The 14,895-nt window shown below is 34.7% G+C and overlaps 1 protein-coding gene across 33 annotated transcripts in view; it reads right to left on the reverse strand.

The window, feature by feature from the left end:
- Positions 1–14,895, reverse strand: part of PCM1 (pericentriolar material 1) — a 106,701-nt gene that overhangs the window by 77,948 nt on the left and 13,858 nt on the right. For 17 of the 33 annotated variants that reach the window (XM_047771849.1, XM_047771835.1, XM_047771851.1 and 14 more), the window contains exons 2-10: positions 14,215–14,332; positions 12,236–12,481; positions 10,980–11,249; positions 9,640–9,810; positions 9,355–9,471; positions 7,420–7,605; positions 1,762–1,939; positions 1,509–1,598; positions 646–755 (exon numbers count right to left, since the gene is read on the reverse strand). In XM_047771849.1, coding sequence (XP_047627805.1) covers positions 646–755; positions 1,509–1,598; positions 1,762–1,939; positions 7,420–7,605; positions 9,355–9,471; positions 9,640–9,810; positions 10,980–11,249; positions 12,236–12,481; positions 14,215–14,310 — 1,464 coding nt within the window. In that variant the 5' untranslated portion in view covers positions 14,311–14,332. The remainder of the gene's footprint in view (positions 1–645; positions 756–1,508; positions 1,599–1,761; positions 1,940–7,419; positions 7,606–9,354; positions 9,472–9,639; positions 9,811–10,979; positions 11,250–12,235; positions 12,482–14,214; positions 14,333–14,895) is intronic. The other 16 variants (XM_047771852.1, XM_047771860.1, XM_047771862.1 and 13 more) reach the window with 3 other exon arrangements.

The following is a 14,895-nucleotide window of genomic DNA, read 5'->3' on the forward strand; positions in this document are numbered from 1 at the left end:
CTCTTTTTGAACATGTGAGAGTTTCTCCAAGGTGGGTCACTCCATAGTCACTAAAAAAGATGTACTAGATACTGATAAACAACTCTTCAAAGCAAGCGGATTATTTTCTTTTATTTTGGTCAGTAGACAGGAGATAATGTGTTGTCACTCATACTCATTTCCAGTGGAGAAGTATTAATTTACTTTTTCTTATTCAAGGCCCACAGACTAAATTTTTTCATTTAAATCATTATTTACAAAGGTCATCAAATTATAACATTTATTAACTCTGAAATGAAACTTAAGAACTTTCTTAAAATTGTCAGTAAAATACTGCAAAAACTGATTCACACTAACTGAAGCTTAACGGTTGTGATTATTAATAATCTTTAAGGTGAAATATAAGAAAGTGTCATCTAGGAGCATACAAGAGGAAAGTTTCACAAATCACTTCATTCAAAAGTATGTATTTCCCCTAATTTAGTGTTTCCCAAAGTACAGTCCGGCTCTGGAGGGAAGACCATCCCAAATGTATGAACCATAATTCTGGGATCCCATGGACCAGAAATCTGCATTTTTAAACAATCATTGCAGGTGATAGTTTGAGAAGCACTATTGTTATTAATGTAATTTTAAACCCGGTATACTAAGAAAAAATTAAGTTACCTGAGAATCACGAAGCTGATTGTGAAAACGCTGAATTAAATCATTCAATTCTTCATTCAATTCAGATGTGATACTGACTCCAGACAGGCTACCTGTAGTTTCTGTTACAAATGGAAAGAAAATTAACAACTATTCATTAAAGCACATAAATAAAAATAACACTTTGCATAATTATTACTACAAACTATACTATATATATTATATACAACTAGATAATTATTAAAAAAAAGAGCAAGTTACTTGCAAGTCATAAAGTTCCTTATGAAAATGCAAAACTAAATTCATATAACAGTGATCAGAGGGCTAGTGGACTAGTTATTGAGAGCATGATAAATTGAGTAACAACAAGGTAATCATGGTAAGGATCTAAAATGGAAAGCCCACAGGAGATAAATTATTATTAGGCCGGGATGACAGATTACTAAAAAATATACCTTGGTTTATTGAGTCTTAATAAGTAACAATTTGTTTTCAATTTAATGAGAAATTAAACACTTAAGTTTGAAGGTAATGAAACAAACTGTAAAGTTAGACTCAATACTAAAGAATTCAATACAGTTTCCATCTGAGTGATAGCATGGCTATGAGGGAAGGAGAAGAAAAAACATCTCTGGATGACTAAATAGGGTAATAACTTTAGTCTAAAAGAACTAGTACATACAACTGGATATCTCATTGAAATAAGAGAGCTACTACTACTCATTTCAGAAGTTAAAGAAACAATTTTATTCACTGCCTCACTTAAGGTAGGCAAGCAAAGAATAGCAATCCTGGTTGAATAAAGTACAAGAGGCAGAAATATAAGCAACAAGAGCCCTGTCAATCTGAGGTACAAAAACAGAACTACAATCTGTCCCTTTTACCTCTTAAGGGTGCTCTCTGATGAATGGGAGAGTGAGCTGGCTGTCTGCACGGAACAGTATGATGGCCAGGAGTTGTCCCTGCAACCTTTTCTGCACAACCAGAGAAAAGCACAGGACATGGTGAGCCTCACATGTAGGTTTCTAAACTATACAACAATCAAGATCTGATTATATAATAACCAGCATCCACCTTGCAGTAATACCATTATTTATTGAGCCTCACTTATAAAAACATTCTAAGACAGCAGCATACCAGAATCATCCATCACAGCAATAGCCTGCTCTGCTTTATGCTGCAGAGCAAGAAGAGCAGTTTGTCGTCCCTGCAGAGCTCTCAGTTGCTCCTGCTGCTGTAACATCCTTTGTAATAAATCATGTTGTTTCTTCAAATTTTCTATCTCTTCCATAGGCTCCTGCTGAGGATCTCTGGCCTGAAAAATAGACCAGCAACACTTATATCTGACTATTAAAATCCATATTATTGTTCCAACTACCAATGGCAAAGTACGTAAGCAAGATAATAAATTAGTATTAAATATACAACCCCAGATACAGATTTGAAAGAAAAAGAATAAAATGATGACACAGAGAGAGCCTGCCATTTTAAGAATTAGGTAGTTAGGCAATTTCAAGATAAAAGACTGTAAGCATAGGCTTAGCAGGAAGAGGAATTGACAAAAGGAAAGTAAAGGAAAAGGCACACAAAAAGGAAGAGAGAAAGTCCAAGAGGGTAAAAGGAGCTATACACACACACAACTCCTCCAACACACAGAGGAATGAAGGATATGGGAAATACAAAAAAAGAGAAGACCATACAAGGCTAATGCCCTAAAAGTATACCTGAAGAAGACCAGACCAAAAAATGTTCTGCCCCCAATCTTAGAAGTGATGTTAAAAAAAAAAAAAATTCCTATCCAGGGATGGAAATTTAAAAAATATATTTTTATTTGATAATCTGATATAAAAAGCTTTAATTTACTTGTATCACTTTATATAAAAATATATAAAGCAAGAATTTTATATTTTGTATCAGATATCATTACTATTTTTTCTTTTAATCTTAAAACTATTCAAATATAACCCAAACAAAAAAAGTCAATAATCAGAGGCAAAACTTAAAAATATAACTTATATGTCAAAATATGCATGAAATGTATACTATAATTGAAATCTTCATCATTGATTTGTCTTTTTAAGAATTTTATATTTTAAAAGTTTAACAGGAGTTCCTACTGCAGTGTGGTAGCTTTAGAGTCCAGTGTTGTCTCTGGGATTTCAAAGATTCAACCCCGGGCCCAGCACAGTGGGTTAAGGATCCGGTGTGCTGTAGCTGCAGCTCTGATTTGATTCCTGGCCCAGGAACTTCCACACGTGCAGCCATTTAAGAAAAAAGAAGTTCAATGATTTTACCTATTTACGTAAAACATTTTTTTTAACTGAGAAATATTTAGTCAATTTTAAATTTCCACTATTACCAAATTTTTGTTGGGGTTATGTAGACTTCAAATGAATGAGCTCACCTGGCTCTAACCAAAGTCAACAAAAGAGAACAACGAAGTTCAATGATTTCTCTAGGAAATAAAAATGCACTGATGTTTTCCCTATGTACATTTGAATCCAGGAGAGATTATGGAGAACACCAATGGCTTCAGATAAATTCCTCTCTGGGTGATATCCCTTACCATTACTTTGCAAAAACCTCTTCTCTTTACCTCCCCAAGCAGAACTCATTAGTACTTGTAAACAAGACTGGGTATCTGTGATAACATTTTATACTCTGACTTGACAAGCAATAAAAATAAGTACGTGGCTCAAAATTAAGCACTCAAAAGAAAGGACAATCAAATAGGAAGTAAAGACTACAGTTAGAATGTTTAACATAGGTATCAGAGAAGACAGGTCAGTGCTCTATCTATCCTGGACTGACTAACTAGAGTTCATCAACATGAGAGAGAAATATTATACTTAGTTAAACTACTATTTATTGGAGAATTTCCAATAACCTAAAGCCATTTTCAAATCAACTACAAATCACTCAATTCTCTCCCATTCTATACAAGTAGAATTACCCAGTTACCCACTTAGCATTACATTCATTCCTATAAAAATTCATCTTCTTAGTTCTGGCTCATTTCAAGACTGTTTACATTTTGAAAAAAATAATTTGAAGGGCGAGAGATAACTATCAATAGCTAGCTATCTCAGATTCAATCCAAATTAATTTCATCAAAGTCACTGGTAAAATATAAAACCAGAACCAGAAGGAGTTCCCATCATGGCTCAGTGGTTAATGAACCCAACTAGGAACCATGAGGTTGTAGGTTCAATCCCTGGCCTCGCACAGCGGTTAAGGATCCAGCTGCCCTAAGCTGTGGTGTAGGTCATAGATATGACTCGGATATGGCGTTGCTGTGGCCCTGGCATAGGCTGGCGGCTACAGCTCCATTTAGACCCCTAGCCTGGGAGCCTCCATATGCTGTGGGTGCGGTCCTACAAAAGACAAAAAGACAGAAAAATTTTTAAAAAAATTAAAATAATAAAAATAAAACCAGAACCAAATAGCTGTAGAGATTTCAGTGGTATGACTCCAAGAAATCTCTCCAGGTTGGTATCAATCAAATACTCCAACAAAGTATCAAAGGTAAGTGATTAGGAAAAGAAACATTAAACAAATAAGGGAAAAAGTCATCTAGGATTTAAAAAAAAAAAAAAAAAGCCAAGAATGTATTTTCTCCACCTAATTCATAATCCTCCCATTTCTCAAAAATAGTTTAGACCTCAAGCTAACCTTAAAACTATCTAAAGAATTAACTGAATAATTTAATATTACGGCTTATCCTTTAAAATGCAAACTATTAAAAAGAACTTTAATTCTTTAAGTCACATTTATTTGCAAAACTTTGATATTCTAAATGATTCTGAACCATTTATTCTCTCTGAAGAATTATTATTTACCTTCATTTTATTTCATTCATTCACAACTCTGATTATAAAGAATTCTGAACTTCGATAATCTATAAAGAATTCTGAACTATTTAATATTAAATTCTTTTGAAAAAGAACTTTAACTTAGTCACATTTATTTATAAAACTGACACTCTAGTTATAAAGAATTGTGGTAACTATTTATGACTGACCTTATTAATCACATTTATTTGCAAAACTTTAGTACTCTAATTATAAAGAATTCTAAACTTCAGACTTTTCACTAATCCAAAGATAAATTCCCCAAAATTTCTGAAATTTGTGGAGTCTTATTACTATTTAATAACTTACATCTACATAAATAACATTTCAGACTAATACTTAGAAAAGATGAACTGCAGGAGGTGAGTGGCAACCAAAGTCAAATACAAAGAAAGGCAAGATGAGAAAAAGGAAACAAAAATATCTGGGGATAAAAACATGGCAAGAAGATAGTCCGTGGAACAGAAATCCAAAAAAGGAAGAGAAGACTATATCCATCCTTAAAACACATATTTTCATTTAAACGAATGACTACATTTTTACTTTATAAACTAAAAAATACATATATTTAGGCATGAAATTTCAAGTTGCATACAAGTAACATATTTCAGAAAACCCTAAGACATCCTTTCCTCTATTTAACTGAGGTTCTTCCAATAATTCTTCCTGGATCCAAATATATTTTTATAGCTGAAAAGTACTTCAGATAATATGTACCCCAATTTTTGTCATCTGAAAGGTAAGGAACAATAAGCCCAGGCAAGATAAAGCTACAATTTATCCCATATCACAGTGAGAGGAAGTCAGATTTCTAAATTCTAGATTAGTATTTTTTTATATCATACTGTTTGTCCCAGAATTATGTCCTTAGACTGTGTCTTAGACGTCTGTAATTAGAACTATCTCTGAAGAAGCATAGTTTGGTTTGGGAGCCCACATGAAATAATTAGAAATGATCAAAATAGTAGCAAAAAAATAAGTAAATGGTATTTTGAAAATCTCATGAATTATTCTAAAAGCTGAGATTAAATGGGGGGATGAGTGTGGGAAAACAATGAAGGCATGGATATTCATGGAAGGCTTCTTCTTGAAAATTATGTAAAATGTCACCATGTGTATAAAATATTCCATAAAATGGACTCTCTTGTAGGCAGCTCAATAAATCAATTATTTCTGGAGTTCCTGGTCGTGGCACAGCAGAAACGAACCCGACAGGACCCATGAGGTTGCAGGTTTGATCCCTGGCCTTGCTCAGTGGTTTAAGGATCCAGTGCTGCCATTAGCTGTGATGTACATTGCAGACATGGCTTGGATCCTGCATTACTCTGGCTGTGGCATAGGCTGGTACCTGTAGCTCCGATTAGACCCCTAGCCTGGGAACCTACATGTGCCCCAGGTGAGGCCCCAAAAAAGCAAAAAAAGGGTATTATTTCCTACCAAGCTGCAATTCAAAAGGTTAGTTTAAGCTGTGAATCTCAGTTAAGACCTCTAGTTTTCTCCCCAGACTTCTAACAGACTACATTTTGAAAGGGTGTTCAAAAAGGAATGAAGGTAGGTGGGGAGAATGACAGATTCTGCATAGCAGGGAAAAATAAATTAAAAAATAGAGAAAGATTAAAGTAGGAATTAGGGTTTTTTCCTAAGATACTGAAATCAAGTTATGAACAGAGTACTAGGCCCTAAGAATGTACAAGGATGGCCCTAAGAATCCAAAGATTAAAAAGAATCAAATTAAACTTCAAAAATAAGTTCAAGAGAAAATAATATTCCTAAGGACATTACTCAAACTTAAAAACAGAAAAGCGGTTTCAAAAAGTAAATATAACACCCTAGGGAAAAAAGTAAAAATGGCAGATGCTATGTTGTAGTAACTGTCAACTCTCAAGTTGTTTATCACTTCAGAAAACTTAAAGAGAGGAATGTTAAGTTTCAAAAGCCATCTATTTTCCCCATTCACTTTCTCGTCTCCCATGCTACTAGTTTCAAAAATAATCAGCTGCTTTATTTACTCTTGTTGAATGGGGATATTTTTTGCTTGACATTTTATAGTAAAATCACTGTAGCTAATTTCAAACTGTATCCTCAAACCCTTGTGGGAGCAATCTGGGGGAAAACACCAAAATACCTAGAGATTAAGTTTGTAATTTTTTAAACAGTCACAAAAAATATAAAATATGTACATAACAGAAAAGCCTAATATTAGGAATAAGCTAGTAATAAAACATATGAAATTGGTCTTATCAATACTCAGTTATTAAAACACTACTCTTATCAAATGGATATAAGCACTTTTACGAATGCAATTTTTTTATTCAAACTGTTTAAAGTGGAACTATACAAATAGCTGTCTTTAAATCTTTCCTGAGTGTCTTTATGCAAATCATGGAAAATTAAAAGAACATTTAGAGCAAACAATGGAGGAAAAAATAGCAAAAACATCAGCAAATAAGTTTAAATATTTTTCTTAAAAAAAAGGAACAAAAATATAAACCAAAAAATGCTATACAAATATTTCATTCTTAAAAAACAAGAAAGCTAAAAGCTTGCTCTCTTTTAACTAATGACTAGACTACAGGAAGTAAGACAAACTTAAAAGTACATCTTAGCCCAAGAACACAAATACCAGAAACAAAAGGCAACAATGGTCGATGTTAAAGAATGTGTTATATTTTGAGCTCTCAATAGCAAAAAAGGAAAATGGATTAAGTTTCAAGTCCTTTATTAATCTAAATTAAAAACAGCTGCCAAGGAGAGGCAACTAAGAAAGCAAAAAAGAAAACACTAGGAGACAGCATTGTTAGTGCAAATTAGAGAACAATTAATTATGTTAATAACATATATTTAAAAGCAATTAGCAACAACAGAAAAGCAAGTAAGGAAGAGGACTTATGAACAAAAGAGGTGCTCATTTAGAGACTTTCCAAGTTAATATTGAGAAGTATACCTTTGAGGGAAATCCACGTTTTCGGCTATATTTCCTATTAGGCCTCAGTTCCCTGTCATTCTGAGGTTTGTCACCTTTCCCTCTTGGACTTGTAGTAACATCAATGTCTGAAACCTGTTCTTGGGAAGCTGAATTCCCTAGTTTGTCCTCAATGCAGGGCCGAATTCTCACACTAAAAGATGCCTCCTTTATTAAATAGTGTAGCATATTAATTTCTTAACATAAACTCTTATTTAACATACAAGCCAGCCTTATAAATAAACATAAAAATTTACCAGTCCATCCTTTAGAAAATCAATCCACCCTCCCCCAAGTGGAAATAAGACTTTAGACTTTTAAATTTCTGTGGACTAGACTATTGGCTTATTATAATTGATTATCATATCCTACACAATTTCCAAGCTATACCATAACTGCTGAAGAATATATTAACATTTATTCTATGTTGTTAACTTACATAATGTCATGATTTTATGCTATGAAAGAAATTCTTATTATGATGAACACTATATACACTAGCATATCAATTATAATAATCAACCACACTATTTCCCACCCCTCCCCAAAAGAATTCCTTCACCCACATGCCCCAACCCTTCCTTCCATTTCTGCTGGAATGAAATGTGAGAAAAAAACTATTCCTGGCCGCACTGTAAATAGAAAAATAATTTCCCCACAGTAGAATCCATTCTTCAAAAACCATTTGGATCAAGCTCTCTGAGCATCTCCTGGTGAAAATAATGGAGAGAAAAAAAATTCAAATTTCCTTTTCAAATCAGGAAGGGCAAGGAAGACAAAGGAGGCAGATAAGAAACTATGCAGGTCAACACTAAAAGGAAACAAACCCTCAAATTCCTAATGCTGAATGGTACTCTGGAATATATCTCAGAAACCAAAGATGTATATGGCTATCCTTTCACAGGAAAGGCATTACTGGTAGCAGGTTTTCAAGTTTACTAAGACATGGTTATAAATGCATCTGCTAAAATTATAATGCTTAAAAATATACTAGTTTCATACTAACTTCTATGAAATAAGCTTATTTTACAAATCTTTCCTCAAAGTTCTGTAAATTCCTGATTATTTTTCCAAAGGATAGCATTTTGGTACATTTCATTTTGCTGAGTCAAAGTTTATAGTATTTCTAGAATAAATCCCACAATAAATGCTACCCTGCCCTACTTTCATCTCAATTTGTTAGTCATCTGGTTTGCTTTAGTTCTAGACTAGCCTGAGAAATGAAAATCCTAACAGCCTTAAAATGAGTCCTCAATGGCAAATGAATTTGGAGACGTTTCCAACAGACATGCTGAAAAAAAACATTCTGTACTTAGAGCTCTCATAACCAAAATGAATTTTAATTTTCCCAATGCTACTGCATTTTTTTTCTTTTTGCTTTTTTTAGGCCGCACCTGTGGCATATGGAGGTTCCCAGGCTAGGGGTCCAATTGGAACTACAGCTGCCGGCCTACACCACAGCCACAGCAACGTAGGATCTGAGCCACTTCTGCGACCTACACCACAGCTCACAGAAATGCTGGATCCTTAAACCACTGAGTGAGGCCAGGGATCTAACACGACAATGGTTCCTAGTCAGATTTGTTCCCACTGCACCATGATGGGAACTCCTCCCAATGCTTCTTAAAATGGGTAAAGCTGTGCTTAACAAAACAAACTAGAAAAAACAGATTTCTTTAAGCTGAAGATCAGAAGTTTTAGATTGAATCAACCATTAAAACTATTTTAAATGATAATAAATAAAACTTTTAAATGTCTATTTTTACAAAGAATATATACAGCATTAACAACTTGAGGGTTTCTTCCCTGAAATGAATTTTTTGTTAAGGAATGCCTACAAAAATACCGTATTGAAAAATGGGGGGGAAGTTTTTAAATCTTCATTTCTAGCACTTTAATTACTAAAAAGCCGCTTACCGTGGTATCTGAAGCCTCAGACTGCACATCTATGTTTAGCGATGTGCTCTCAGCTACAGAACCAGATCCCACAGCTGAATCTATAGTCCGAACATCCTCCTCCTCATTTTCTCTAGCCTGAAATATTTTATTGATATAAATCATACAACTATTAAAAAGGGCAGTAAAATGTTAAAATGGATGGCACTTTTTTTGAAAATATATTAACTCCTCTGGGGTAGCATCAGAACGTCATCAGTATATATAAAATAGCTAGATACATTATTTAAAAGTTCCAAAACTTACAAGAATTTTTTGGAGAAATTTCATATATGACTTTTCTTGTTCTTTAAGGTGATCTATTAGATGAGTAAGACGCTCAACATTAGCAGATCTTTCATTTTTCTCTACAAGATCTTCCCGCATGGAACTAGCTTTAGTAATATAATCACGAATCTGAACAAGCCTGCTTACAATCTGCAGGGGAAATATTTGGAGGGGGGGACCATGAAAATAAACAATATGTGAAATCAAGCATAATTTATTCAATAGTAACACTTTTATAGATTTTTTTCATTTTAAATACAATAATCTAAGATACTTCTAGGTTTATTGTGTGAATTCATACATACAAAAGATCTGAATCAAATTTAGAATTTAATCAAAACATAACAGGCAATAGTAACAACTGCAGTTACTGTTAACTTAAAAATTTCAAAATTAGTTTCAATTTACATTACTTGAAAAACTTTATCATTTTTTTTTGTCTTTTTAAGGCCACACCCGTGGTATATGGAGGTTCCTAGGCTAGGGGTCGAATCAGAACTGGAGCCTACACCGCTGCCACAGCAACGCCCGATCCAAGCAGCATCTGCGACCTACACCACAGCTCATGGCAACACTGGATCCTTAACCAGCTGAGCAAGACCAGGGATTGAACCTGTGTCCTCATAGATACTAATCAGATTTGTTTCTGCTGAACCACAAGAGGAACTCTGAAAAACTTTATTTTATAAAACAGCATACCAAACTACTATTCATATAAATTTTTCTAATGTTTATATATTTCTTTATAAATAAAATACTTTAAAAAAAGAATTATTTTTTCAAAAGTATTACATAACCATTAAAAAAAAACTCTTACAAAAGTCTTCTATTAATCACATTACTCCCAACTCCTCTTTATAAAAAAACTAGTAATATGGCATTTGGGAGATAAATAGAAATCTTAATTTACCTGAATACAATTATTATGGGTAAAAAGAAATTTACAACATTACAAATAAATCTGATAGATTAATGAGGAAAGTCAGAGCAGTACCTTAACTCTACCTAAAATTCCTATGTGCATAACCCAATACAATTAAAAAAAAAATCTTAATGCTTCTACTTTGAGGTTTACGAAAACAAAAAGCAAAAGAAAGAAACTTTGGAATTCCTGCTGTGGCACAGAGGATTTATGATCCAGCCTATTCTATGGAAGGGAAGGTTCAATCCTCAGACCTGGAGCAGTGGGTTAAGGATCTGGCATAGCTGCAGCTGTGGCATGGGTCGCAGTTCCAGCTCAGGTTCAATCCCTGGCGCAGTAACTTCCATATGCGTGGGGGACAGCTGAGAAAGGAAAATAAAAAAAGAAATCTTATCACCTGGCTGCTCTCCATTGCAGGCTCTCCTCTCCCATCTTCTTCAGAGACTTGACAGTTTTGCAAAAGGTCATTACTTAAAGCAGAGGCAAACAACTCTTTACATTGCAATGATCCAGTCACTTCTCTCTTTTGAGGATTTATAGCAGCATCTTTGCTTTTGTTAGTATTAATCTGCATAGGCAAAAAGTTGAAGGGCTTTCGGTTTTCACTAAGCTGACGTTTGTTGTTAGCAGCTGTTGCTCTACCTTGAGAATCACTTCCAATGCTTCTCTATATATGAAAAAGAAATCAAATTCCACAAACATTAATTTTTCAAAATTAAACAAAAATCAAATGTTTTTAGTTTTACCATGAGATATTGATTCTGATGGAGGTGTACCTAAACAAATGTACTGAAAGATTCAAGTGCTTCAGACCTACAAAATTCTTTTAATATCAACATTTGATTAACCCATCTTATTTCTCATTTCATCTGAGACAATTCAACTGATAAGTATGACCAAGATTAAATGATGTAGTAGAATTATGAACCATATTTGTAACTCATATTGCTAGTCACACTTGATTGCAGAATAATACAGGCTATGGACCCAATGAATCAATGTTAATTAATATGAACATCAACAAAAAGATGTGTCAATATGAAGCACTGCCTAATAAAGTACTTGACCTAGTGCCTGACATACAGTAAGTGTTCAGTATTTAAAACACAGGTGACTAAATGATATATGATCATCACCATTATCATTCCAGACTTGAATCTACTTTTATGCATATTTAGAAACTTCAGTAAGTACAGATGTAATATAAAAATGTTTGTTAAGAGTACATTATCATTTCTCTTGATTTTAGTTCTAAATTTTCTTTCAGTGATTATAAATACAAACAATAGTTCTATTCTAAACTTAACCCAGCACATCCCACACTTAGCCAATGATAAATATTCTAAACTGGACCTCCCTTTTGCTTAATAGCAATCTTAGTTATTAGCATGCAAAATTTAGTTTCAAGATGAAATCATTTAGTCACATAGTATAATAATATAGTCCCAAAAGACTTGTCCTTAGCAAGTTTAGAAATAAGGACTTTGCTGCCCTCCAGGGACAGTTACCATCACCACTGATTAAAATTCTTTCCATGTGCACAGAAACTAAGAAAAAGGAAATAAATAGCTCAATTTTCATTAAGATAAACTATTTAATCTATTGTAAGTATTTCCCACAGTTGCAACTTGATTTTAAAAATAATTTACAAACCTGATCTAAATCACTGAAGTTTATCCGTTGTTTAAGTCTCTCTAAATCTGCCTGCTCGGGAACAGACATCTGAGTCATGTATCTACTATGTGGAAATGTATGTGGAGTCTTTGTTCTTCGCCTTCCAACTCCTGGCGATGACTCCGGAGAAATATCATTAGTTACCCTTTTATCACTTTCCACACCAAGCTTTTTCTTATTCTTTTCTGATGATCTATTTGCCTTCTTCTGTTGGCTACCCCAATCCTTCAAAAAATAAAGGCAAAGGTTAATCCATATTGGAAGAATCTTCTAGTTTAAATACAGTAAAACCTTTTGAGATATTTTCTTATCTACAACAAAACTCCCTTCTCTACTTTCCCTCCACCCCAATCCAGGTGCGGGTGTTCCTGCCAACCTCTTGTTCCATTTGCCCCACCCAATCTTGGCCTAGATGACTGGAAGAGAGAAACATATCTAATCCAACCTGAGATAATCATACTTTAAAATTTTTAACTGGAACTAGAGGTAACAAGAAGTATATGACTGCAGCCATACTGAAAACTTTAGAATGAAAGGGCAGCCAGATGGATCAGAGGAGAGAACTGGTCTGTGAAAAGAAAGCTGTGTTAGACAGAAGCAAAAAATCAGTGTCGTGAAAAAGTAATTCTTGACAACTTTCTGGTTGCTTTTTCTAGTGCCTTCCTAAAACTCAGCTATATTCTTTTTTTTTTTTTTTTGTCTTTTTGCCATTTCTTGGGCCGCTATGGAGGTTCCCAGGCTAGGGGTCCAACCGGAGCTGTAGCTGTCAGCCTATGCCAGAGCCACAGCAATGTGGAATCCAAGCCGCATCTGCAACTTACACCACAGCTCACGGCAACGCCGGATCCTTAACCCACTGAGCAAGGGCAGGGATCGAACCCGCAACCTCATGGTTCCTAGTCGGATTTGTTAACCACTGCGCCACGACAGGAACTCCTAAAACTCAACTATATTCTTTTAACTTGTTTTCCATAAAACATTTTTATATCCTTATAATACGTCTCCTTGTTGGCTTAAGCTAACTCAAGTTGATATGTGACCTGCAAACAAAAATGTCCTCAAGTAATAAAACAAGCAGCCGACGGTCTTTAATATCTTGCCCGGCAAGAAAAAATGAGTCTACTTTACAAAGAATTTCAGTGAGTCTTACTTGGCTAAGTCAGGGGGAAGCTGCATTTTAACATTACTAGTCTTACCAGCCAGAATGGCCATGATCAAAAAGTCTACAAACAATAAGTGCTGGAGAGGGTGTGGAGAAAAAGGAACACTAGTACACTGTTGGTGGGATTGGAAATTGGTACAACCACTGTGGAAAACAATATGGAGATGCCTCAGAAAACTAAACATAGAACTACCATTTGATCCAGCAATCCCACTCCTGGGCGTCTATCCAGAGAAAACCATGACTCTCAAAGACACATGTACTCCAATGTTCACTGCAGCACTATTTTCAGTAGCCAAGACATGGAAACAACCTAAATGTCCATGGACAGAGGAGTGGATCAAGGAGATGTGGTACATATACACAATGGAATATTACTCAGCCATTAAAAGGAATGAAATACTGGCATTTTTAGCAACATGGATGGACCTAGAAATTATCATGTTAAGTGAAGTCAGCCATACAATAAGACACCAACATCAAATGCTTTCACTGACATGTGGAATCTGAAAAAAGGACAGACTGAACTTCTTTGCAGAACAGATACTGACTCAACAGACTTTAAAAAACTTGTGGTCTCCAGAGGAGACAGTTTGGGGGGTGGGGGATGTGCTGGGGTCGTGGGATGGAAATCCTATAAAGCTGAATTGTGATGATCACTGTACAACTATAAATGTAATAAATTCATTGAGTAATAAAAAAATTAGTGCAACAACAGACTGCACAATAAAAAAAAAAAACATTAGTAGTGTTATACTAGTAGTGAATAATACACCATCAATGGCAAGATACCTACCATATTGTTGAGTCGGTCATCAACACTCTCATTGCTCCAGTTGGGTAAATCCTGATCATTCATGCCTTCCTCAAAAGGACCTCCTCCTGTGGCCATACTGGCTTTTACAATTAGTTTTCTGCAAAGCAAGTGAAAACTAACCTTATTAACACATAAAAACAAATTCTAATACTTAATATGAAGCTTAGCAATATAAAAGAATCTCAGAAAAGTTGATTTTATGGAATAAAGAGGCACTGTCAACCACACATCACAGACAAAATGATTTAGTGCCATAGGTATAGTATGATTGGCATGTATTAAGTAGCTGAGGTGATGGGGAAAAGGAAAAAAAGCCTCGGAATTTTTACCACGAGTGCTGGCTTGCATGCTTTAAGGTAATTCAATTTATTCAACACGACCCTAAAAGGTAGAGTAATGAGGTAGGAAAAGGTAAATAACAGCGAGAACCAAAACTACTTTTTGAAAAGAAACCAGGAGTTCACTTGTGGCACAGAAGGTTAAGTATTTAGTGTTGTCACTGTCAGCAGCCCAGGTTGCTACAGTGGCATGGATTTGATCCCTGGTTCAGGAACTTCTGCATGCCATGTGTGTGGCCAAAAAACATAAAAAAAGAAAAGAAAGAAAAGAAAAAAAACTAATACTCCCAAAGCCTAGGCATCTGTTTTGTGCCAAAGATTC

The sequence above is a fragment of the Phacochoerus africanus genome, chromosome 3, assembly GCF_016906955.1.
Source record: "Phacochoerus africanus isolate WHEZ1 chromosome 3, ROS_Pafr_v1, whole genome shotgun sequence".
Classification (NCBI taxonomy): Eukaryota; Metazoa; Chordata; class Mammalia; order Artiodactyla; family Suidae; genus Phacochoerus; species Phacochoerus africanus.